This window comes from Arabidopsis lyrata (genome assembly GCF_000004255.2).
Source record: "Arabidopsis lyrata subsp. lyrata unplaced genomic scaffold ARALYscaffold_5, whole genome shotgun sequence".
NCBI classification, from domain to species: Eukaryota; Viridiplantae; Streptophyta; class Magnoliopsida; order Brassicales; family Brassicaceae; genus Arabidopsis; species Arabidopsis lyrata.
This window is the reverse complement of record NW_003302551.1, coordinates 1,187,396-1,214,380: the sequence shown is the minus strand read 5'-3', so window position 1 is coordinate 1,214,380 and position 26,985 is coordinate 1,187,396. Positions and strand designations below refer to the sequence as shown.

Genomic DNA, 26,985 nt, shown 5'->3' with positions numbered 1-26,985 from the left:
TGGTTGTCTGGTTTGTTTGAGTTTGCTGTTTTTGTGTATTGTTTCTATTGCTTGTGTGTATAGCCTGTTGCTTGGGAGGATTGCCTCACTAAGTATTTATGATAATACTTACGCATCTCATTCGTGTTGTGATGCAGGTAAAGGCAAAGTGTGACGTGGAATCGTGGCGAGGAAGAGGGGATGATCTAGATGTTCGTGTGTTGTGATCATCGTTGTTGTGTCTGTTTTGCTAGGTTGTTAGTTCAGAGAGATAGAACTTTCACCTAGGTTGCTTTTCATAAATTTTTGAGTTGAGATTTGTTATTGTTGAACTATTGGTTATTTTATTGGATTTATTTTTAAGACTTTAATGCTCTTTCCCGTTGATTGTGTTGAGGTGTTTAGTGAGTATGGGATCACTAGACATGAGTTTATTTAAATAAAAAAAAATGGGTTGGGGTGTTTCACTCTATTTTGAAAAAGAACTGTCCTATTATATTATATGATTTGTTTGTATGCTTTTAACTTTCATCTCACAATTGAAGATTTGGTTAGATTTTTTCTCTTCATTTTTTTTTTTTCTTTTCTAAGTTTGGTTTTAATGATTGGAGTACTTAGTTTCTTTTACCTAGTTTTTTTATAGGTGTTTGTTTAAATAATTAAATTGACATCTCTTTCTTGCTTAGATATGAATAATTAAACCGAATTAAGACCAACCAAACAAAACTAGAGTTTTGGTTTGAGTTCAGTTAGAGTTTTTGTAAAACTGAATTAACCAAACCCGAACCAAACCTGAAAAATAAACCGAAATGTCTACCCTTTCAAAGCTTAGCTACTAAATCATATTTACCTCAAATTTTGTAGCCATCCACCGATACATATAAGAATCACAAAAGACATCAACGTAAATTGCTTCCTTGATGAAAATATTAAGAGAAAGGTACAAAGATAAGAGAGAGGACTAACATTTAATAAAGAAACCAAACCTTGAAGCAAAATGAACTATAAGAACATATATTATATAACCACAGTGATAGATTTATTTGACTATTTGTTCACTTTCTCGGGAACAAGCTTGAGATGCTGCGACTTATGCATAGCAAGACCCGTCATGACATCCATATTGATCTCATCTGCTTTCATCCCATTAGGAAGTTTGAAGTTGAAGTTGAGAAGAAGTGTAACACCCGTCTCACCCTCTCTCGGGAACGGCGTGCCACGTGTAATATCCGTCTCACCCTCTCTCGGGAACGGCATGTTACCATAAATCACTTTAACAACAAATAACTCTTTTTCCATAAACATCCAGTTCTTTATAAAATACCAGCGCAAAAATCCGATAAAACATACTAAATCCACATAAGTCGATAACACGACTGTTTAATAAAAGTCTCGAATAGAATACTGAAAACGATAATCCATCCCAAAATGACACATCCCAACTCATCAAGTCATAACTACTCGTCTGGCTCACCTGAAATGGGGAAAGAGGGGTGAGCAACAGGGGAGTCGCTCAGTGAGGTATGGGATGCTAAGTCCGCATGTCACTGACTCAGCCAAGAAAACTAATCGCAAAATAATGGAGTACAAAATATGAGCAAACACAGCACCTACAGTGCTCAATCAACATACAATTTTCCTACGGAGGGATAGTGGCCAATCACACCCTCAACGAGATCATTTATGGGATAGTGCCCAATCACACCCTCACACAGAGGTAACTCATGGGATAGTGCCCACTCACACCGCCCCTGGGACGCTTATCGATCTTAAGGTGGAGGGCAACAGATCGATTATGCATTGCCCTCACCCCTACCTCAAACAATGCGGCACCATACAGAAGTTCCTTTATCTGTATCCGCTATATCTCATATAATATATATATATATATATATATATTTATAACAAAAAAACATTTAACAGTATGTGACAAACAAATGGGTTTAATCATCTATCTTCCTATGTCCAATTTAAGCAATCAAACTAACTAGACTCGATCATTGAAACACATCACATTCAGTGCTGCACTATTCGTAAATTAGGATTCTCGAACAAAGCACAGCGGTTTGGAAATAGCCCTCACCTTAGCAATGCTGAACCTACGACTTCTGGACCTCGAATGAATAAACCGACTCCGGATCTGAAACCGGAACGAAAAATCGAGTCAAACGGCGTCCGAACGAAGAAAAACGGTTTTCGGGTCAACTGGTCAAAGTCAACGGTCAACGGTCAAAGTCAACGGTCAACAGTCAACGGTCAACGGTCCAACCAGTCAAATCGATCCGGTTAACTTAAACCAGAAATCAATTGATTTAAACCGACCGGTTAACTTTAACCGAGAATCAATTGATTTAAACTGAACGGTTATCCTAAACCGAGAATCAATTGATTTAAACCAACCGGTTAACCTAAACCAAGACCAAATCGATTTCAACCGGATTAAATCAATTTAAACCGACCGGTTAACCCAAACCGGTCGGCGGCAACAAATCCGGCGAACCTTACCGGAAAAGTCACCGGCGGCGACGGCGGTCCGGCGACGGCGGTCCGGCGACGACGCGGCGGCGGAATCCCGGCGGCGAACGGACGGCTGCCGGTCACGGCGGCTCCGGAGAACAGCGGCGGTTCCGGTCACCGGCGGCGGCGCGTGAGCTCCACGCTCCGAGGACTCGGCGGCGCGTGGCTGCGCGTGGGCGTCACGCGCTTCCTTCTTCCGGCGCGTGGCGGCGCGTGGCTCGTCGGCGGTGGCAGCGCTTGGTGTCTCCGGCTTCTTCTCGTCGTCACGAATCCGATGGTACCCTTGGTTTTGCGAGATTCGAAGCGGTTAGGGAGAAATCTTGAAAATACTAAACGGCCCGAAACTAAAACCTTTAAAACTCGGTTTTAGGAGTTACCTTCGACTAAGCTTTCCGTTGGCTTGGTCGGCTCGGTTACGGGAGAGGGTGGACGGCGGTTCGGTGGTGCTAACTCTGGCGAGATTTCTGCAGAGTAATACTACTCAGGAGAGTTGTGGGAAAAATGAGAGATAGAGGAGGGTATTTATAGAGGAATAGAGGAGGATACCTAGGTCAAAGAATTGGGCCTCATGGGCTTCAGCGGATGGGCCTTGGGCCTTAAATGGGTTGTTACAATTCTTCCCCACTAATAAGGAATTCGTCCTCGAATTCAAATCCTCATTCGCATGCTCATTCTCATCCAAAACAGCTCTGGGTAGTCTGACCTCATCTCATCTTCGGACTCCCAAGTTTCCTCCTGGATCCCGTCACTCTCCCAACGAACCCTGATCTTTACCACCATCTTTCCCTGTACGACTTGTTCTTGCCGCTCCAAAATCTCAACTGGTCGACTCGGTACTGTCAGATTCTTACGGAGAACCCTAGGCGGATGCTGCAAAATAAGCTTTGGCTCTCTGACAACCTTTCTCAAAACTGACACGTGGAACACATCATGGAAGTCTGACAACTCTGTCGATAAACCCAAACGGTAGGCTACTGCTCCAATCCGCTCAACAATAGGATACGGTACATGGGACCTCGGCTTAAGCTTCTTTAGTTTTCGAGTCTTAGCGCTTCCTGAAATGTCCTCATTTTAAGGTATACTAAGTCACCCACCTCGAACTCTAAATCGTTCCTGCGCTTGTCTGCATAGCTCTTCTGACGGTCATGTGCTTCCTTCAGTCGACTCTTGAGCATCTCAACTTGTTTTACCGCTTCTTGAACCATTATAGATTCTAAGTCACAGAACTCCTCCACTTCGGTCCAACAAAGTGGGGTACGACACGGCCTACCATAAAGAGCCTCAGATGGTGCCATTCCCATGCTGGAGTGATAAGTGTTATTGTACACAAATTCTACCAAGGGTAGGTACTCGAGCCAGTTCTCCTCCCAGTCGAGTACGCATGTTCTCAACATGTCCTCTAGCGTTTGAATTGTCCTCTCAGACTGCCCCTCAGTCTGGGGATGATAAGTTGTACTAAGGCGTACCTTTGTTCCCAAGGCCTTCTGTAAAGCTTGCTAGAAAGTATATGTAAATTTTTGGATCCCGATCCGACACTAAGCTTATTGGCACCCCATGCTTAGAAACAATCTTGTCTAGGTACAGCTGCGCTAAGACATCTGCATTGTCTAATTTCTTGATGGCCAAGAAATGAGCTGTCTTGGTGAGTCGGTCCACGATCACCCAAATGACATTCTTACCACCTGGTGGTTGTTGGAAGTCCGGTGACAAAATCCATTGTTATCATAGTCGTTCCAGGATAAGGGTAAATTCTGGAGTAAACCACTTGGAACTTTATACTCTGTTTTTACTTGCTGACAAATCTGACACTTTGATACCCAAGCAGCCACATCACGTTCCATATTGGTCCAATTATAATACCGCTTTAGGTCATGATACATCTTAGTCGTTCCAGGGTGAACCGAAAACCGTGAACTGTGAGCTTGTGCCAAGATCTCATCCTTCAGACCTTTGGCATCTGGCACCCTAATTCGGTTCTTATACATGAACATACTATTCTCCGCAGTGTGGAGTCCCTCTTTGCAATCTCATATTTAGCTCTTGATTTAATTAATAACCTACTCTTCCCCTAGAATATGGTTGATTCCATTGTCAAGCAATATGACCACATGGAACATCTAATGTCATAGTTGCTTAACCTTCTTGAGTTAAACAGAAAACTCATCTTCCAAATTTCCAAGTAAATTTTCAACAACGGTTTTTCCATTACCTTGTCTTTGTAAAAATGACTGATGCACAAACATACGTCTTTATTTAACAATGCTCCGAAATACGATTCTAACCATGCCCGTTATGGTTTAATGTGACACGTTGATTAAGGTCCACAACGATTCTGATGCACTCACTCTGCAATTCTAACTCCCAGCTACAAACTTGTAAAACTCACGTAGTGTTTTCCTAACACTCTTTTTGAAATCCTTATTCTTTCGAAGTATTACTTTTTCCACGTAATTGCTCATTTGCCACAGAATATCTTTCCTGCATTATGCAAACTCCAAATCCAAAATAATGTCTTCTCAAAGTCCTTAGTGATTTCCGTTTCACTATATCCTTAGTGGATTCCTTTGCCATATAGTCAGATTGAAGATTATATTCCAACATTTTTAAGGCTTTCTCCAAACCCACAATATAAAAATTTTCCTCCCAGACACCTTTCATCTTGACCTAGCCCGCTCTACAACTATCCAAGTTGTGTCCTTATTGTAAATCGTCTTTGGCAGTTCAATAGCAAATTTTATTCACCATACCCTTTTCCTTTCGGGTAAAAATAACTTCGCTGAAGTCAATGGAAATAATACAGCACAACCCCATTGGCATAACTTCCTCTTGTTATGACACTCTATCACATCCACATTCTTAAAAAAAAACATTCATAGTGTAGATTACCGTAATGTGTCCTCCCACACTGCTCTTTGCCACTTCCTTTGTAATAATTTTCTTAAGTGTTCTCCATACATAAGCATAACTTGGCTTGTGTGTTTGCTACCACAACTTATCTTTACACTTTGTTGTAAACATCACAACATGTTCTTTGTCGAAATACATTATTGGGTTGTCGTGTGGGGTCCGCCCACACTACTCTCCACCCCTTTTTAGCACTTCCCTTAAGTGCTCTCTATACATAAGACTAAAATAGACTGACTTGCTCGATAGAAAATCACGTCTTTGAACTTTGTAGAACCATCTCGGAATCTCATCTTTGGTCGTAGTAACACTTGTTTCCGTCAAATGTCAGTTAACCATTTGGAAGTTACTCTCCCACTCCTCCATCCACTCGAACTTCACGTCCATTCTTATGAGTCAAAACATTGGTTTATCCATAGCAAACTCTTATACAAACTTCTGACACTAACTTGCCAGTCCAAGAAAACTATGGTCCTCACTAGTTCTCTTTTTAATGTTGGCTAATTGGTAAATAAAGTTAACTTCTCCAAGTCAACTTAATAATCCAAAGAAAACTATTGTCCCCATCTGAAATGGAGGAAACTCGATTAGCTTTAGCGGAGATGCGGACGCTACTAACAATACACTTAATACTCAACAGAAAGGTGTGTCATCATTTTTTTTTTTTTTTTTTAGAAATTCTCCCATTCCCGAAACAACTTTTGTTTTAAAAACAAATTCCGAATACTCGAGCGTTCTAACTCTAAACAGCCCCCGGGTCAAAACCGGGTCAGCTAAACCTCGCTCTGATACCAAAACTGTAACACCCGTCTCACCCTCTCTCGGGAACGGCGTGCCACGTGTAACATCCGTCTCACCCTCTCTCGGGAACGGCATGTTACCATAAATCACTTTAACAACAAATAACTCTTTTTCCATAAACATCCAGTTCTTTATAAAATACCAGCGCAAAAATCCGATAAAACATACTAAATCCACATAAGTCGATAACACGACTGTTTAATAAAAGTCTCGAATAGAATACTGAAAACGATAATCCATCCCAAAATGACACATCCCAACTCATCAAGTCATAACTACTCGTCTGGCTCACCTGAAATGGGGAAAGAGGGGTGAGCAACAGGGGAGTCGCACAGTGAGGTATGGGATGCTAAGTCCGCATGTCACTGACTCAGCCAAGAAAACTAATCGCAAAATAATGGAGTACCAAATATGAGCAAACACAGCACCTACAGTGCTCAATCAACATACAATTTTCCTACGGAGGGATAGTGGCCAATCACACCCTCAACGAGATCATTTATGGGATAGTGCCCAATCACACCCTCACACAGAGGTAACTCATGGGATAGTGCCCACTCACACCGCCCCTGGGACGCTTATCGATCTTAAGGTGCAGGGCAACAGATCGATTATGCATTGCCCTCACCCCTACCTCAAACAATGCGGCACCATACAGAAGTTCCTTTATCTGTATCCGCTATATCTCATAAAATATATATATATATATATATATATATATATATATATATATATATATATTTATAACAAAAAAACATTTAACAGTATGTGACAAACAAATGGGTTTAATCATCTATCTTCCTATGTCCAATTTAAGCAATCAAACTAACTAGACTCGATCATTGAAACACATCACATTCAGTGCTGCACTATTCGTAAATTAGGATTCTCGAACAAAGCACAGCGGTTTGGAAATAGCCCTCACCTTAGCAATGCTGAACCTACGACTTCTGGACCTCGAATGAATAAACCGACTCCGGATCTGAAACCGGAACGAAAAATCGAGTCAAACGGCGTCCGAACGAAGAAAAACGGTTTTCGGGTCAACTGGTCAAAGTCAACGGTCAACGGTCAAAGTCAACGGTCAACAGTCAACGGTCAACGGTCCAACCAGTCAAATCGATCCGGTTAACTTAAACCAGAAATCAATTGATTTAAACCGACCGGTTAACTTTAACCGAGAACCAATTGATTTAAACCGAACGGTTATCCTAAACCGAGAATCAATTGATTTAAACCAACCGGTTAACCTAAACCAAGACCAAATCGATTTCAACCGGATTAAATCAATTTAAACCGACCGGTTAACCCAAACCGGTCGGCGGCAACAAATCCGGCGAACCTTACCAGAAAAGTCACTGGCGGCGACGGCGGTCCGGCGACGACGCGGCGGCGGAATCCCGGCGGCGAACGGACGGCTGCCGGTCACGGCGGCTCTGGCGAACAGCGGCGGTTCCGGTCACCGGCGGCGGCGCGTGAGCTCCACGCTCCGAGGACTCGGCGGCGCGTGGCTGCGCGTGGGCGTCACGCGCTTCCTTCTTCCGGCGCGTGGCGGCGTGTGGCTCGTCGGCGGTGGCAGCGCTCGGTGTCTCCGGCTTCGTCTCGTCGTCACGAATCCGATGGTACCCTTGGTTTTGCGAGATTCGAAGTGGTTAGGGAGAAATCTTGAAAATACTAAACGGCCCGAAACTAAAACCTTTAAAACTCGGTTTTAGGAGTTACCTTCGACTAAGCTTTCCGTTGGCTTGGTCGGCTCGGTTACGGGAGAGGGTGGACGGCGGTTCGGTGGTGCTAACTTCGGCGAGATTTCTGCAGAGTAATACTACTCAGGAGAGTTGTGGGAAAAATGAGAGATAGAGGAGGGTATTTATAGAGGAATAGAGGAGGATACCTAGGTCAAAGAATTGGGCCTCATGGGCTTCAGCGGATGGGCCTTGGGCCTTAAATGGGTTGTTACAAGAAGGTTCGCATATGGAACCTCAAGCATCGCCGCACCAAGACGCATTCCAGGCAGAGCCGTCGCAGGGAATTATGAGGCCACAAGCCCAAAAATATTTTTTGTTATGTTAAAAAAAACTTTTAATGGAAACACAGATAAATAAGAGTTTTGAGGGTCGAACTAATGACATCATAGACTCTCTTTCACTGTTATACCACTAGGCTAAATGAACTTTTTGTGAAATATGGCCGATTATAGACCTATATAATTTAAGGCCGCAAGCTGATGCTTCATCGCCTTGGGCCGGCTCTGATTCCAGGGCACGTACATTCTCCGGCCTGACCCGAATGGTATAAACTCATAGTCTGTGCCTTTGAAGTCAACCTCCTTCTCAAGAAACCTCTCGGGCCTGAACTCGTCAGGGTTCGGTCCCCACTCCTTCTCGTCACGTGACACGGCCCAGGCGTTGACGTTGACCGTTGTCCCGGCCGGGATGTCGTAACCGGCGATCTTGGTATCTTGAATGCACGCACGAGGGATAAGGAGAGGTATGACCGGCTCGATCCTTAGGGTTTCTTTAACTAAGGCTCTGAAGTAAGGAAGGTTCTTGACGTCTTCTTCAGTAACGAATGTTAACCCTTGTTCTTTCATATAGTCTCTCACTTCTGCTTGAGCATTCTTCATCACTTGAGGGTACTTCATTAGATACGTCATTCCCCACACAACCGCCGCAGCTGCTGTATCCGTACCCGCCACTACGATATCCTTTTGGAACGCAAAAAACATAAAGAAGATTGTAACACAAGCAAACATTTTCTTGTGGTGCAAGCAACTATTAAAAACATAGATAAGAAGTGATGTTATACTTACCAAGATCACGGCTTTGACATTATCTATTGGAGTCAAACCAACGTCCCACATCGGAAGATTAGAAGAAGAAAAGTATAATATATAAGTGAAGTCCAACTCCAACTAGTATGAGGCCTTTTGGGAAGGAGCCCACAGACAAATCCGTGCGGGCTTGGCCCAAAGCGGACAATATCATACTATTGGGGAATTAGAATTGGTCTTGGACTTGGAAAATTCAACATGGTATCAGAGCCCAAGGTTCAAATTCTGGTGGACCTAGAAAAGTGGATACGGATATACCTCTCCTTAACCCGAGTAATGGGGGCCCAAGAAGGGGTTTATTATCGGTCTAACTGGGATCGGTTCGAGATGGAGTTATCATCTCGAGTGTGGATGTCGGATTCACACACTCAAGTATTTTGTTAAGTGGGAAAGATAATTCTTGAGGGACAAAAATGAATGCGTAAGAACTTGTAAATTGATACGAAAATTGCTATATATTTCTCTCTTGAGATGAAGATCCCCTTTACATGGCCACTGGCCTCTATATTTATACATAGCTAAACGACATTTAAAATGAGTAATTAAGTACAATTATTTCTTCTTAAATGCGTCCGTTTTGATTCTTCGGCTTTAATGCTCAACGTTTGAATTTGAGTTGACTCTGATCTTCATGGGCCTCGCCTCTTTTGGCCCAAGTGTCCTTGAACCGACTTACCCGTGTCTTCTACACCGAACTCGTGTCACAGTGCAGTCACTTCGGATTCTCGAAATGGTGACAACCACTTCGACCATCCCTTCGGCTCACGGATCCAATGGGCTTCATCCTTTACGGGCCATTATCCTGATTACGTGGCAATCTTTGGTTGGTCTCGTACTTCTGGTGCGGGATCCGACACCAACAATTAGCCCCCCAAGTTCTTCGAAGTGCTATTCCAATTCGGAGGACTTTAAATGCTCAAGTGGCCAAAGATTGCGCTCGAGAATCTTTCTGATTTCCCGCCGAAAATCTCATCACTCCTTTAATTTCGGCACTAGCCATTTTTAACCGAGTGACATCTGTCATCATTATGACCGTATATTGATTAATTACTATTAAAACGGGAAAAACCTTCCCACTTCCCACACGACTTCCGAGGCGGTTTCATCATTAGCTTGAGGTAACTTCTTTTCACCATTACTCTCTTCTTTTACTTTTGTACTTTAATCAAAACCTCTCTCTTTGTTCCTTCACCAAAACCCTTCTTCGCCGGATCTTGAATTTTTCTTTCTTACCAATGACTTCTGATTCCGATAGACCCGAGTCTCCGTCTTTTGACGAGAGGCGTTCTAGTAACGACGAGTGCACCCGCCCTGGTGACATTGCCGGTCCGCATTATAGGTCCACTTGTACTCTTCAATCCCTCGAGCGATTGAGAGAGCTTTGCCGGATTCCGCCGGAAATTATGGCGGAAGCTCAAATAGCTTCCCCCACAGAATCTCCAGAGAACCATCGCGATGGTTACTTCTGTGTGTATGAGATTTATTTCAAGGGTTGCGGGCTGACCTTTCCTCTTCCCGAAGCCCTAATTTTATACCTAGCGGCTCTTGAAATCGCTCTTCCTCAATTAACCTCCAATCTTCTCCGTACTATTCTTGGAATTATAACAATCGCGGCGGAGGCCGGTTATGTTATCGGAGTTGCTGAACTAAATGAGCTTCTGAGCGTGAGAAGTTCATCGAAGAAAACGGGATATTTCTCAGCATATCCTAATGCCAACAGGAACATCATTTCGCATCTTCCGAACAAGGATGAAAATTGGCATCATCCTTGGTTTCTAATTAAGAAAACCCCCGCTTCGATTGGAAATCTCGCTGATTTTCTCCCTTCGAAGTGGTCTGCGAAACCCGGTAGTGATTAGGTTGCCCGTATCTTTCCCGGTTGTTTCTTTATCTTTATTGACTAACACCGTTGTTTCATTTCGCAGCTTTCATCGCTTCCAACCTCCCATCTGAAGAGTTCATCGAATTCTTCAAAATAATTCTTGAAGGGGAAACCCTTTGGAATTCCTTCACTCTTGAACGATTCCTGGAAGCTAACCACAGACTCAGGATGAGTCCGCCTGGTCATCTTCACCAAATTCCTCCCCCTCCTTCAACTCAAGGAATGTCATCTCGGGCCCTTGCGGCCAAGCGTAAGTTGCTTTCCAAGCCGATGGCTGAGGCTTGCGAGGAGAAGAAAAAGTTCCTCGCGACTTCTATAGACAAGAAGGACTACAGTAGAACCTTGCTGGTTGATGATGGCAGCACCGAGGGAGCTCGATCTGTCGCTTCCTTCAGATTAACTCCTCGTCGCGATCGTCGCGACTCACGTTCTCCTCGGAGGGTTCAATCTCCTCGCCGTGATTCACCTTGTCCTCCCCGAGATGATTTTAGTAACGAGCCAATTAAGAACTTGGTTCGCCGGAAGAGAGACAAGTCCTCTCGCAGCGATTCTTCTCCGCAGAGGGAAAAGTCGAGGGTCCGAACTGACCGCTCACCTCGATCATCTCCTCCTCCTGAACCAATGGGTCCTCCACGTCCGGTTGATATGTCTTCCTCCTCCCAGCCTGATAGTGGAAAGACTGCCCGGAGTGCGTCTCCGAAAAAGGGAGACTCTGAATCTCGAGATGCTTCCTCGAGGTTAAAACTTGCTCTTGTCCCTCAAGTCAAATCACTTTCAGGTTTGGTCATTTACATACTTCAACTTTTTGTCTTTATTGAAATTCCAATTTTTACAATTCTTCCTTCCTCGCAGCTATGGAGACAGAAGGCAGCGTCTTCCGATGCTTCAAGACCCGTTCGGGTTCGATCTTGCCAGATTTCAACAAATGGCGCCCTGCAATTCGTGAACGCTATTTGCTTCACGCTCACCACTCATCTCGGGTTAGTTCCGTTTTTTTTTTTCTTTTTTTTTTTGCATTGCCATTCTGCGAACTGACTCACCATCCCTGGTTCATGTATAATGCCAGGCTCAGAGCGAATTTAACGACATGATCGAACATTACGAAGGGTTGGTCATCGGACGGGAGAAGGAGATTGACATGTGGAAGAAGAAATTCTCAGCTCTTGAGGCTGACCTCAACTCTTCTGATGGCTCTAAGCACGATCTGGAGGATAAGGTCGATAGGTTGACGTCGGAGTTGGCGCAGGTAAAGGGGGAACTGCAAGACTACTATGACCGGAATTACAAACTCCAGGACGAACTGTCTGGTGTTCAGGGTAGACTTCACGAATCCGAATCAACCGCCGACACCCTGAATAACCAACTTATCGAGCTTGACGCGAAGTACAAGGCGCTAGCCAAGTTGCGTGATTCTGAGTTGGCAAGGTCGGCATCGAAGGCCAGAAAGGAGGTTAAGGGACGCGGGATGGAATTGATCCAAGGGGCCATTTGCTTCATGCAAACCGAGAAAGCTAGGTCGGACTTGGAGTCAGACATCAAGGAGCACGAAAGCAACTTGATTCTGCTGGACCAAATCCATGAAGCAGATTTCTCCGAGGAGCAAGAAAGGACCGAGCTGTCGACTAACCTTTCTGAAAAACGGAGTCGCTTAGCAGCTCTTCCCACTTCGGTCTTCAACCCGCTTGACTTCGAGGCATTCTTTACTGAATCACCTCTTATCAGTGAATCGGGTTTAAACTGGGTAGGTAACGCTTGGCTCCGTGGCTTACCTTTTTCTTACCTTGTACCTTTGATTGACTGGAATTATTATTCCTAGGCTCAAGTGAGGCGGAGGACGTTGTCCCGCCCGTAGCTCCTATGGTATCGGAGGTCACTCCGGAGGTTGGTTGTACCGCGGAGGGTGGTCAAGGAGCTTCATCTGATCAAGCAGCTGCCAAGGACGCGAATGAAGCTTCGACTGTTGAGCCGGATTCCGAGGTGGCTGCTGCTCCGTAGTGGCTGTGTCCACTTTAAATTGGGGATTGTCCCTTTATTTTTAAGACTTGATTTATTTTGGCCTAAGGAGGCTTTATTGTTTCTTTTGAACAAGATATTTGCCTGAGGAGGCTTTTAAACCTTTCTAGGTTGTGGCCCAAGGGGGTTTGGTTAAAATTATATGCGGGTTTGCAAAGTCCGCTTTTAACCTTTTGTGGCCTTGTGGCAATGCTTTCGAGATTTTTAGGCTGATCAGACCTTTCTCTTTAGAATGCGAGAACTGAGCTCGGCTTAAAGCGAGTTCCCCACTTCGGGTTTAGTCAACTCGGTAAACTTGTCGGGCTTGGGCCTTAGAAACTTTTGCAGTTAATGCGACGGTTGCTTTTTCCCTTCTTAAAGAGAACGGCTCGTCTTTTAATGTAATAATTGCCTTTTCTCGATTTTCCAAAAATGGTTTAACCCACTCGGAAACGCTACCATTAATGGATTTATGGTTCCAAGACAAACCCTAAATCATTATAAATAAAGGCTTACTTACCTCTAGGCTTTATTAAACATGACTATAGAATCTCACTTGAGAAATATTTTAAGAATGGAAAACGAAGAAATAGCCCCCATCGCTCCCGGCAGCCCACTTTTCTTGTCCGGCGACGGATTTGAACCGGCTGGCGTTCTCTTTCCTCACGCCGTCTTTCACTTCCCTTCAAAGGAGAAGAAAGAGGCTTGCGAGTTCATCGACAAGGTAAATATTTAGAGTTTTTTGACTTAAAAACTTTTTGTTTTGCCTTATTCACTCATTTTTATGCTAGGTTGCCGACAAGCACCGTCGCTTATGTGAAGAGAGGCAGCGGCTGGGACTCAAAAGGCAGACGCTCGAGGCTCGCATCGCCCGGGTGGAAAGGAAGATACGGGCCCTGGAGAGCGATCCCTTTCAATGGGAGTGGCGGAACTTCGACTCCGTTGCTGAGATCCCGAAGATGCTTCGGATGTATCTCCGCGATAGAGGAGTCCCGGGTCCCGTGAACGCCCCTGCCTGCGCCGTTCCGTCCGACAGTGAAGAGGAAGAGGACTTGGAGGAGGAGGCCGGCAACTGCCGGAAACGCGTTCGGGATCGTTCCGAAGTGGATGCCACGAACAAGGCGTCCACTTTGGAATCTAAACCGGCGATGAAGGAGCCTGTTCCTGAGCCTCTCCCATAAATGTTCTTTAACTTCCTCACTTCTCTCTTTTTTTAAAAAACTCGTAATGGGCTTCGGCCCTTTTTATTTATGGAAATATTTGCAACTTTCCTTCTTTTACAATATTCTCGGAGACGCGCCTTTTAATGCAGGATCTGTTTGAGGGCATGAATCTCTCCGCGAATCACTCTATTCCTTGGATAGAATCCGCAGCTTGCTGAGGATATGACTTTTTCTATAAATTGTTGTCTCAATTTCCCTTTACTCCTCACCATTCTTTTCATTTTAGCAGGTATGGAGTTCAATCTTCGCTGTTCAGAATCTATGCCCGACTTCTCCAGAATCGGAATGATGAATGAAGACGTTTCAAATGAGCCAAACAGGCAGCCTTCCCCACTTCGCGGCTTCTCGAGATCTCAGATCCGAGCCCCATGTGCTTTGATCAGGGATCTCCCAATCAGAGACCAAGGAACAGCGACGGCGTTCATAGAGGCACTTGAACTTCAACACCGGAAGCTTACGTCGGAAAAGAGGAGGCTCCGGAAGAGGATTAACCGGATGCAACGCAGGCTTACTACGGTGTCAAGAAATCTTCACATCCTTGAATCTCACCCCGGAGAATGGATTGAGCTTGGAATCTCTGACTTTGCTCGAATTCCGGACTGCATGATGTCAATCCTCGATCTTGCTGGTCAAGGAATTGAAGTGTTCTGCTCGTCAACGAGGATTTCGTAGTTCGAAGTGTACGATGAGGGACACTTCGCCTTTTTTTTTTTGAATAAACGCTTTATTTCCAATCTCTTGTATGTTCGCATAGCCGAACCTTCTTCCTTTAATAAAGAAATAAAACAAAAAATTTATTAATAGCTGAACTCGTTTTCGAGCTGCCTACGTACCCATTTCGGGATCAAGCCAAATCGTAGTTCATGTACATAAACAATGCATGTAGCTTTTAAACATAAAACTTCTTTAAGTTGATCACATTCCAAGGTCGCTTGACTGGATTGTCCTCTAGGTCTTTTAACCTATAAACGCCGTTTCGAACCACCTCGGTAATAATATAGGGTCCCTCCCAATTAATACCAAGTTTTCCAGCACCTTCTTCTTTTTTATTGTCAAAGACGCGTCTTAATACGTAATCTCCCACGAAGAACGGCCTACTTTTAACTTTAGAATTGTAATACCGGGCTGCTGCCTGTTGGTAATTCTGGATCCGAATTAGAGCTTGATCACGCCTTTCATTTATGGTATCCAGTGAATCGTTAAGCATTGCTGAATTTTCTTCCTCATTTAACGGTGCTTCTGTTCGACGAAGTCCGGGCACATTGAGTTCAGCTGGTACTACCGCTTCCATGCCATAAACCAAAGAGAATGGAGTTTCTCCTGTAGGTCGCCTAGGGGTTGTACGATAAGCCCACAGGACGGGTTGGAGTTCTTCATACCATCCTCCCTTTAGATGACTTAAGCGTTTCTTGAGATTGCTTAATATCGTCTTGTTCGCGGCTTCGGCTTGACCGTTTCCTTGCGGATATCTTGGAGTAGAATAACTAACTTTAATTCCCCAGTCCGCACAAAAGGCATCAAACTCGTGTGAAATGAATTGCGGTCCATTATCAGTGACTATTTCGTACGGAACTCCATGTCGACATATAATGTTTTTCCAAATAAAGGTCTTCACCGCCGAATCCTTGATACCAACATACGCCTCAGCTTCAATCCATTTCGAAAAGTAGTCCGTAAGGACTAAAAGGTACTGTACACCTCGAGTTGATTTGTGCAATGGTCCAATGATGTCCATTGACCACCTCATAAACGGGTATGGGGCGGAAATGGAGGAGAATAACTCCGACGGTTGATGGATTAATGGCGCATGGAGTTGGCAGCGCTTGCATCTTTGGGCGAACTTAACACAATCTGTGATCATAGTGGGCCAAAAGTACCCCATTCTTTTAACTTTAAAAGCCATAGTTCTTCCTGATGAATGACTTCCACATAATCCCTCATGCACTTCGCTCATGACGATTTCGACTTCGGGCCCAAAAATGCATAATAGGTAAGGGTCACTAACACCTCGCCTATATAACGCATCTTTTGATAGGCAAAATTTCGCGCTAACGACTTTCATTTTCCTGGCCTGCCATTTATTCTTTGGGAGCTCGCCTGTCGTGATGTAGTGCTTTATTGGCTCCCTCCAGTCAGCCCCCCAGTCTTTAGCCGGAATTTGGTCAACTTTGTGAAATATCCGTGGCTCTGGTTCGGGATGTTCGTTTGGTTCAAGAATATTCTCCTCGAGTAATGGCTCGGTTTCTAACATCGTTTCTGGAATCATTTCTTCAGCTAGGACAACGGGTTCCTTGTTAGATGTATTTGATCCCTTTGACTTTCTTCGTTTGTTGGGTGGCGGTTCGATCTCTGGTTCGCCACGGTCGCGTGCCGCTGCTCGAGACCTTGTAACGACGAGGGTTTCCTTGCTGTCTTGAATGCTTCGCTCCAAGATGCATTCTACTGGAATAACTCTCTTTAACTCAGGATCTGATGTTGACGCCAATGTGGCAAGTGCATCTGCAATTGTATTCTCTCCCCGAGGTATACGGATTAATTCAAATTTCGAGAAATTTTTAGATAGATCCTTCACCACTTCGAGGTATGCTTCCATTCTTGAATCTTTAGCCTCATAGTCTCCATTAAATTGGTTAACTACTAATTGCGAATCGCAATAAGCCAATATTCCCTTAGCTCCAACTCCTTGTGCTAGTCGAAGTCCGGCAATAAGGGCTTCGTATTCTGCCTCGTTGTTGGAGGCTTTGAATAACAATCGGAATGACTGTTCTAGAATTTCCGATGTTGGAGATTCTAACTTGATTCCCACTCCGGATCCTTGTTTTGTTGAAGACCCGTCTACGTGTAATTTCCAAGTTTGGTTCTCCGGTTGCTCTATCGTTCCAGGTATTGGTAGTTCGGTCAGGAAGTCTGCTAAGACCTGAGCCTTCATACTGATCCGGCTTTTGAACTCTATGTCGTACTCGCTTAATTCCACCGCCCATTTCGCCAAACGTCCGGACTGACTTGGACTATGAAGTATTGTTCGGAGTGGTTGGTTAGTTAATACTTCAACCGGATGGGATTGAAAATACGGACGCAGCTTCCGAGCCGAAGTTACCACCGCGAGTGCGAGTTTTTCCATCATTGTGTATCTGGTTTCCGGATCAGTCATTGACTTGCTCACGTAGTAAATTGGTTTCTGCTCCCCACAGTCTTCCCGAACCAAGACTCCACTAACCGCGTGGTTTGAAACTGATACGTACAAGTAAAGTTTTTCATCTACTTCCGGTTTGGTCAGTACAGGTGGAGTGGTTAAGTATGCCTTAAGCTACCCAAAAGCTTCTTCACACTTCTCATCCCAAAGGAATCCTTTGTTCCCTTTTAGAATTTGGTAGAAAGGCAACGACTTATCTGTTGACCTCGAGATAAAACGGTTTAAAGCCGCAATCCGCCCAGTCAACCGTTGTACTTCTTTGAAGTTTCTTGGAGATGGCATGTTCAGAAAGGCGTTAATTTGATTTGGATTGGCTTCAATCCCTCTTTCTGTCACGATATAGCCAAGAAATTCTCCGGATGGGACTCCAAATGTGCACTTCGCCGGGTTCAGCTTCATTTGATATTTATTGAGAATATCAAAACATTCCTCCAAATGTTTAACATGATCCTCTTTCTTCAACGATTTAACCAACATATCATCTATGTAGACTTCCATAGTCTTTCCGAGGTGATTGTGAAACATTTTGTTCACCAACCGCTGGTAAGTTGCTCCAGCATTTTTTAAACCAAAAGGCATTACCTTGTAACAGTAGATACCTCTATCTGTGATAAATGACGTCTTTTCTTGATCTTCGGGGTTCATCATTATCTGATTATAACCCGAGAAGGCGTCCATGAATGTTAACAGCTCATTTCCAGCGGTGGACTCTACAAGTTGATCTATATGCGGGAGCGGGAAACTATCTTTAGGACATGCTTTATTCAGGTCTGTAAAATCGATGCAAACCCTATCTTTCCCGTTCTTTTTCTTGACAACGACAGTGTTTGCTACCCACTCCGGATATTGCACTTCTCTTATGGACCCTATCTTCAAGAGTTTATCCACTTCGTCGTTTACTATTTTTGCCCGCTCCACTCCAAGCTTTCTTCTTTTTTGTTTCACCGGTTTGAAGCTTGGATCTACGTTTAGTTCATGACAAATTATACTCGGATTTATGCCCGGCATGTCCGCTGCTGACCATGCAAACGATGCTTTGTTTTTCCTTAAGAGTTCGATCAAAGCTTCTTTTATTTGGTCAGTCAAAGTTGCTCCAATTCTAATTTTCCGGTCTGGCTTGTCTTCTTCCAGTACCACTTCGACTACTACATCCTCTTTCTTTTGCCCACTAGGAAATTTTGTTTTTAGTCCTTCTTTTGCGGGCTTCGTTAGTTGCTATTGAATCTTCATACGGTGGCTAGCTAAGTAACAAGTCCGTGAAGCTTCTTGGTCTCCCCGAATTGTTTCCACCCCATTTGATGTTGGAAATTTGATACATTGATGGTATGTAGAGGGAACTGCTTTCATTCGATAAATCCAGGGAGTCCCAAGGATGATGTTGTAAGCTGCGGGCTTATCGAAGACGACGAAGTCCACAATTTTCGATACTTTTTTGGCAAGGACCGGTAGCTTGATTGTCCCGAGAGACATGGCTGATTCGCTTGTGAATGCAACTAATGGAGACGGAGGTCCTACTATGTCTCCTCGGCTGATTCCCATTTTTTCTAGAGTACTTAAAAAGATCAAGTCGACCGAACTGCCTGTATCTATAAGGATCCTTGATACTTCGAAGTTTGCGACATCAAGAGTAATGACTAGAGCATCGTCATGCGGTCTTTCGAGATGCCGCGTTTCTTCTTCGTTAAATGATATTGAAGCACCTTGAAAATCAATTTCTTCACTCAAGCTTGCTTTGAGTAAGACATTTCGTCTATGTTTTTTGATGGAACTTATTGAATCTCCGCAAAATCTGGAACCTCCTAGAATCACATTGATCTTCCCCTTCGAACTCCTTGGTTCTTCCTCGTTGGATAACCTTGGTCTTTTGGAATCTTGATCTTTGGAGTTTTCCTTTGCTTCGTGGTATTCCTTCACAAAATCTTTTATATCGAATTTAGAAAGATCGCCACTAGCCCAAAGCTCTGCGAGGTGCTTTTTAAGAACGCTGCAATCCTTGGTTAAATGTCCGGTTACTTTATGAATGTCGCAATATAGACTTTCATCACGGACCCAAGTGTTTGATCTTCCTTTCCCTTGGAATTGCTTCCCGACGGAATTGTTGAAGGGTTGCGACCCGAACTTCCTTGGTCCTTTGCTCTCTCTAGGCTCGAACTTCTTGGTAGGGACGGTGACTGCCGGCTTTTCTTGTTTATTCCGTTTGGCAAAACTTTCTTTTTCGTCTTCTACCTCCATCCAATTGTTTGCGCGGAAGAGTGCATCCTGAATTGTGTCTGGTTTATGAAGTATTAAGTCTTCTTTAAACCTTGAATCATGTCGCAATCCTTTTCGTAGGGCAGATAAAGCTGATTGCTGTGAGATTCTTGGGAGTTTTGATAGCACTCCTTTGAATTTGGTGATGAAAACTCGAAGTGACTCATTAGATCCTTGCGTTAAGTTCCAAAGATCGGCATCCAAAACGCTTTTATCCATAAGGATAGAGTATTGCTTTAAGAACACGGCTGATAGTTCGTCGAAATTGCTGATCGAACCCGGCTCTAATTGGGTGAACCACATTAGAGCTTGGCCACATAGATTCTCCGAAAACAGCTTGCAATAGCCTGCGTCCTCATCAGCTTCATCCAATTCGACTCTTCCTGCAGCGATCAGAAAGGCTGCAAGATAGCTTTTTGGATCCTCCAATCCGCTGTAAGGGTCCAACTTGAGCTTCCGGGAATCTTTGATCCTCAAACTTGCAATTCGCGGGATAAAAGGGGTTCGCCTAGCTTCTTCAATGACTCGATTGATGTCTGGCTCCGAACTTGTAGCCTGATGAAATTTTGATTTCATTTCTTTTAATTCCTGGCTAACCTTCTTCATGGTCTCGAACTGGTCGAGGTTCTCCTGCTCGTACTGAGCTGCAAGTTGTTCTTCATCCCCGAGCTGCGTCTCTTCTTCCGACGTCTGAGCTACATTATTAGTAGCACCGGGAGTTGTTTGTCCGCTGGTTTCATTTCGTGCAGCGGAACTTGGCGAGCGAACATCCCTCTTCGGGTTCCCACCGGGTTTCCTGCACTTAAGGAGCGAACACGAGACGGCCTTCTCCACATCCGAGAACTTTTGTGATATGTCCGACATGGTTTGCTGCATAGCTTTGAGGGTTTCGGCCAATGATGTCCCAACGGCGTCTCCTCCGGACATTGTCGCTTATCTCGGAAATGTAGAAAAGAAGAAATCTGACCACTCAAGAATCCTGATGTCCCCACAGGCGGCGCCAAAATGTGGATGTCGGATTCACACACTCAAGTATTTTGTTAAGTGGGAAAGATAATTCTTGAGGGACAAAAATGAATGCGTAAGAACTTGTAAATTGATACGAAAATTGCTATATATTTCTCTCTTGAGATGAAGATCCCCTTTACATGGCCACTGGCCTCTATATTTATACATAGCTAAACGACATTTAAAATGAGTAATTAAGTACAATTATTTCTTCTTAAATGCGTCCGTTTTGATTCTTCGGCTTTAATGCTCAACGTTTGAATTTGAGTTGACTCTGATCTTCATGGGCCTCGCCTCTTTTGGCCCAAGTGTCCTTGAACCGACTTACCCGTGTCTTCTACACCGAACTTGTGTCACAGTGCAGTCACTTCGGATTCTCGAAATGGTGACAACCACTTCGACCATCCCTTCGGCTCACGGATCCAATGGGCTTCATCCTTTACGGGCCATTATCCTGATTACGTGGCAATCTTTGGTTGGTCTCGTACTTTTGGTGCGGGATCCGACACCAACATCGAGGAGGCGTGTTAAGATCCACATGTGGTCCTTGGTTTGAAGGGGAGATTGTTGAAGTCAAACCAACGTCCCACATCGGAAGATTAGAAAAAAAAGTCTAATATATAAGTGAAGTCCAACTCCAACTAGTATGAGGCCTTTTGGGAAGGAACCCAAAGACAAATCCGTGCGGGCTTGGCCCAAAGCGGACAATATCATACTATTGGGGAATTAGAATTGGACTTGGACTTGGAAAATTCAACATTATCTACAGTGAACTCAGAAGCGAAAGGTTGTTCTTTGTAGATCTCCATCAAGAGATCGATCATGCTCTCGGTTTCGGGCTTGAACCTCTTGGGATCAAGAGTCTCATTGACAATCTCTTGAATATAAGTGTCTTGTCTTTCAAAACACTCTTTCATATAAACTGTGAGGCCTGACAAATCATCGAGAAAACTAGAATATGGGAAAAAATCAGAGAAAAAAATATTCCCCAAAACGCTTTGAGTCCCATAAATAATCTTGATGAACCTCTTCATCTCTTCCCCATCTTCATTGTACTTCTTCCCGAACGCTTGTCTACACACAACAGAGTTCGTGAACGTCAACATAAGCTCGCTTATATCGACCACTTCGGATTTATCGGCGGCCTTGTTGATCTTATTCATCATTCTCCTAGCCTCTTCCTCCCGTACATGCTTAAAGGTGGCCACACGTACGTGTGGGTGAGAACAAGTGGTTCATCCCCATCTTCCTTATCTCTCGGTAATAAGGTGTGTAGTGGTTCAATGCCATGTGATCACGCCGGCAGTAGGATATGAACTCGTGGCCACGGTGTGGAGGCCGGTCGGCAAAGTTGACATCTTGCATCTTGAGAAGCTCTTTAGCTAACTCAGCTGAAGATATCACCACCATTGTTCTGGTTCCTATCTTGTATGACAAGATTGGTCCGTATTTCTTGGCCCATCCAGCAAAGAACCGTTGTGGGTTAAGCTTTTGAAGCTAGTGGAGGTTTCCGATCACCGGAAGCGGAGATGGTCCCGGAGGCAGCTTGAACCGTTTGGTTTTCGGTTTTTGGTACATGAAGAAGAGGAGAACCGCGGCGAGAGCCACGACGCCGATGATATCTTCCATTCTTAGTTTGTTACTACTTTTGAGTGTGTTACATTAAACAGCACAAAAAAGAAAGGATATCGAGGAAGTGAGTTCCACGCGCCCCTAATTTTTTCTCTCCCAAAGCTTTTCTTGCGACAACCCTAACTCCGCCGTGTTCTTGCCTCTCCGGTGTCTGGTTGCGACCAGCGCCGTGAGAGGGCTGTTGGTTACCTTGGTCTCGTTTCATCTTTGCACTTGAAGACTCCCGAGAGTTGACTCGGCTCTGTTTCTCGTGGCGAGTGTCGTAGGCCTGCCGTGCGCGACGACCGTTTCTCCAGTGACTGAAATCTCATGCTTTTTGCCTCTACTGCCTGTAGACGGCGATAGATCAAGGTGGAGGCTGTGATTTTCGGTCCTAGCGTCTCGCATCTTAAGCTGCGGAGCAAGCTGTTGTTTGTAGATCTGTCCCAGATCGCCTTCTTCCTGGTGTTTACGATCGTCGAGAGTGCTTCCCTTGGCTGTGCCGTGCCGTGGTGTCGCTTCTCCTCTTCTGCTCGGACTCATTTTTTCCAAGATCTCTCTTGGTCTAACCGTCCCGTTTCGGCTCGTGTCTGCCGGAGTCCTGGGTTTCACTGTGTCGGGTTGTTCGCCTTGAGGACAGCTTACTCCCACACGCCGGAAGCCTCTGTCCACTCCGTGCGTGTCGATTTCGTGTGTTGGAGTTTCAATCGAAAGGCTTTCTTTGGCTCTTTGGATGGTTTGGCAGCCTCCTGTTGGGGTTTCGACCCTTTTGAGCTTCTGATTCCTCAGCCTCTCTTTTGTGGCCCTCCTTCGCATAGGTTTTCAGAGCATGGCTTCAGTTGGCGCTTTTTGTCTTTTCTCTTTCGTCGAGCCTTGTCTTTTTTGGAGTTTCATGTCTCTGTTGGCATCTTCTGCTTGTGGACAGCAGCAGGATTATTAGGAGCGTGTTTCTCTCGTGGCGGGTCAGGATCCCTCGTCGAATCAGTAGCTCAATTTGCTTCTTGTGTAGCTGCTGTGGTGGTTGATAAGGTGAGGTTTTAGTTATCGGTGGTAGCTTGCTCTCCTCTCCTTTTGAGATCTCCGCAAGTATTTCAATTCTTTGGTGTATTTCAAGGCATGTTCTCTGTTGTGGCTTCCCGTTGATTTCGCTTTTGTTTGAAGATTGCAATACGGTCAATGTTGTCGTTGAAAAGGAGGTTCTGGTTGCCTTTTGATCGAGTTTGCATACAGCAGGGTTGTACCTGGATCAAGAAGACAACAAGAAAAACAAAAAGTTAGTAACCGAAGTGAAAATTGAAATAGAACTTGATCTAAGCAAGTCTGAAATCTCAAATGTAACAAACAAACACCCAATTGGCAACGGCGCCAAATTGATAGTAAGATTTTCACTAAGATCAATTATCCTTAAATCACTATCATGTCATTGTAGTACGGCTCGGTCTCGGATCTCATGCGAAAGGCTTATAGAGCAAATTGTCTGTCGTATCTTGGTGTGTTACAAGCAATAACAGGTTTTGATGTTGTTAACAATCCTAAATGATCATGCAAAAACAGAAATTATAACAGAAATAGCTAATATACTCGACCAACACAGCCTGATGCCAAGCACTGGGTGTGGTCGAGTATCAGGTCGAGTAACAGCAGAAACTGCAATAAAACTACTCTACCACACAGTCCGTTTGCCAGACACTGGATGTGGTCGAGTAACAGGTCGAGTACCAAATGGAAACTGCAGTAAAACTACTCTACCACACAGTTCGTTTCCAAACCGCTGGGTGTGGTCGAGTACTTCAAGTGAAATAAGTAAAAATGCAAAAACTAAGCAACAAGTAACGAGATCAAGCAATCAATAGCGATGTGAACAAAGAAATCAATTGGAAGAGAAATTCCCGAGGATGGGGTAATCGAGTAGTGAAGTCTCCTTAATCTAACAGGTGGTTAACATGCTCAACAAACTATCCCTAGACAACAAGTTCAATAACCAAATCAAAGTGCTACCGCAACAGAGATCCTCAAGCAAAGCTAGTCCCAGACTCAATCACCATTGACGAGAGCTAACCTAACAGGCATTACGAAACAACAAGTCTAAGCCAAAACGCTCCCTGTAACCAATACCTTGGTACAGAGCCACGAATCTCTGGAATTAGTGGTTCAGACATTTCATCGAACACCTTTTGGGTGCGGAAATGTCTGGGCACAGATTCCAGTTGATCAGAAAGCAATCAGCATTAAGAACAACTAATCCAGAAGGGATCTACCAATCAAACTCAACCACCTAGCAGATCAAGGATTCTAAACTACTCTAACCCATCCTCAAGAACCCTAATCACTACTCAAAACTCATGAACATGAACATAAACCCAGAAATGCATAAAAACTTCATACTAGCAAGATCTCAACAAGATGAACAACTTTGTAGAAGAAATCAAAAGCAAATACTCAATAGATTAAGAGAAATCTGGATTACAAAGATGAAGAAACACTAATTGTTCTGCAGAAAATAACTTAGACAGAATAAAACTTAGTCTCAAAATTATGAGAAACAACCTATTTATAGCAAATACTAGGAAACCCTAAATCACAAGAAGACAAAGTATTAAGGCGGTTTACGGAGACATTCGGCTTCGTGCAATCGAGTGAAGAAGTCGAGCAAAGCTGGCTCCTTTGCGGTTTCTTGATCTGGTCGTGATGCGATCGAGTGACTAGGTCGAGTATGCACTCGAGTAGTGCTTCATCCTCTTCTCTTCCTTATGCTCAGTGTCTGGTTGAGTTGGGATCTGAGACGACTTTGAAGCTTGTGATTAAGTGGCTGTGGGGAGTGGAGATCGAGCATCCAGTCGAGTGGCTGAAGAAGATGGTGCTCGACCACGAGGTCGAGTGGTAGGTCGAGTTGGTGAAGGAGAGGGTACTCGACCACGAGGTCGAGTGGTCAGTCGAGTGGTCATCTGAAGAGTCTGCTGGTGATGCTCGACCGCGCAATCCACTTGGTGATGAGGAGATGTGGTCGAGTGATCTTGAGAGGCTGGCTGCTGAGAGTGCTCGACTGTGCAGGTCGAGTGATACTGTTGGTTTTGCTCTGCTTCTCCCAATCTGCTCGCCAACAGCTCCAAATCACCTGAAAACACTCAAATATGCAACATGCATGCAAATCTATCCTAAACATGTAAAGTGATGACAAGTGATGAGAAATGGTATGAAACAATGACAAAATGATGATAAAGTGATGCTAAATGGATGCTTAAAACATGTGAAATATACACATATCAACTCCCCCAAACTTATTCTTTGCTTGCCCTCAAGCAAACAATTAAGAACAAGCTGGAGGAGAAGGCTCGGTCTCGGATCTCATGCGAAAGGCTTATAGAGCAAATTGTCTGTCGTATCTTGGTGTGTTACAATCTGCAACAGCCCTTCTCCTTTGCAACTCATCTGTGTTGGTGTCGGATCCCGCACCAGAAGTACGAGACCAACCAAAGATTGCCACGTAATCAGGATAATGGCCCATAAAGGATGAAGCCCATTGGACCCATGAGCCGAAGGGATGGTCGAAGTGGTTGTCACCATTTCGAGAATCCGAAGTGACTGCACTGTGACACGAGTTCGGTGTAGAAGACACGGGTAAGTCGGTTCAAGGACACTTGGGCCAAAGGGGGTGAGGCCCATGAAGATCAGAGTCAACTCAAATTCAAACGTTGAGCATTAAAGTCGAAGAATCAAAACGGACACATTTAAGAAGAAATAATTGTGCTTAATTAGTCATTTTAATGTCGTTTATCGGAGTATAAATATAGAGGCCAATGGCCATGTAAAGAGGAGCTTCCTCTCAAGAGAGAAATACTATAGCAATTTTCGTATCAATTTATAAGTTTTTTACATATTCATTTTTGTCCCTCAAGAATAACCTTTCCCACTTAACAAAATACTTGAGTGTGTGAATCCGACATCCACATTTTGGCGCCGTCTGTGGGGATATTAAGTTCTTGAGTGGTCAGATTTTTTCTTTATCACACTTCCGAGATAAGCAACAATGTCCGGAGGAGACGCCGCTGAGACATCATTGGCCGAAACCCTCAAAGCTATGCAGCAAACCATGTCGGACATATCACAAAAGTTCTCGGATGTGGAAAAGGCCGTCGATACGTTGCAAACATCCCAGGTATCTCTTAGTCAAAACGTCAATAATATACAAACTCGTGTTCGCTCTTTAAGTGCAGGAAACCCGGTGGGAATCCGAAGAGGGATATTCAACTCGCCAAGTTCCGCTGCACGAAATGAAACCAGCGGACAAACAACTCCCGGTGCTACTAATAATGTAGCTCAGACGTCGGAAGAAGAGACGCAGCTCGGGGATGAAGAACAACTTGCAGCTCAGTACGAGCAGGAGAACCTCGACCAGTTCGAGACCATGAGGAAGGTTAGCCAGGAATTAAAAGAAATGAAATCAAAATTTCATCAGGCTACAAGTTCGGAGCCAGACATCAATCGAGTCATTGAAGAAGCTAGGCGAACCCGTTTTATCCCGCGAATTGCAAGTTTGAGGATCAAAGATTCCCGGAAGCTCAAATTGGACCCTTACAGCGGATTGGAGGATCCAAAAAGCTATCTCGCAGCTTTTCTGATCGCTGCTGGAAGAGTCGAATTGGATGAAGCTGATGAGGATGCAGGTTACTGCAAGCTTTTTTCGGAGAATCTGTGTGGCCAAGCTCTAATGTGGTTCACCCAATTAGAGCCGGGTTCGATCAGCAATTTCGACGAACTATCAGCCGAGTTCTTAAAGCAATACTCTATCCTTATG

At 44.4% G+C, this 26,985-nt stretch overlaps 1 protein-coding gene, 1 long non-coding RNA gene and 1 pseudogene across 3 annotated transcripts; 1 reads left to right on the top strand and 2 right to left on the bottom strand.

Annotated features, from left to right (window-relative positions):
• Positions 1–1,026: 1,026 nt before the first annotated feature.
• Positions 1,027–22,208, bottom strand: LOC9311231 (annotated as a pseudogene).
• Positions 1,270–8,060, bottom strand: LOC110228357. 2 transcript variants are annotated; one of them, XR_002331911.1, is made up of 3 exons: positions 7,924–8,060; positions 7,127–7,828; positions 1,270–2,119 (listed from the first exon to the last, which is right to left on the bottom strand). It is a non-coding gene; the product is annotated as an uncharacterized LOC110228357 (long non-coding RNA). The 2 variants fall into 2 exon arrangements; XR_002331910.1 differs by lacking the exon at positions 1,270–2,119 and having other exon boundaries at positions 6,545–7,828.
• Positions 22,209–22,556: 348 nt separating the features above from the next.
• LOC110228250 lies at positions 22,557–23,352 on the top strand (the record flags this gene model as incomplete). The annotated part of the gene is made up of 1 exon (XM_021025005.1): positions 22,557–23,352. A coding segment is annotated over one exon (675 nt), but the record flags the coding sequence as incomplete, so codon positions are not given.
• Between the last annotated feature and the right edge of the window lie 3,633 nt (positions 23,353–26,985).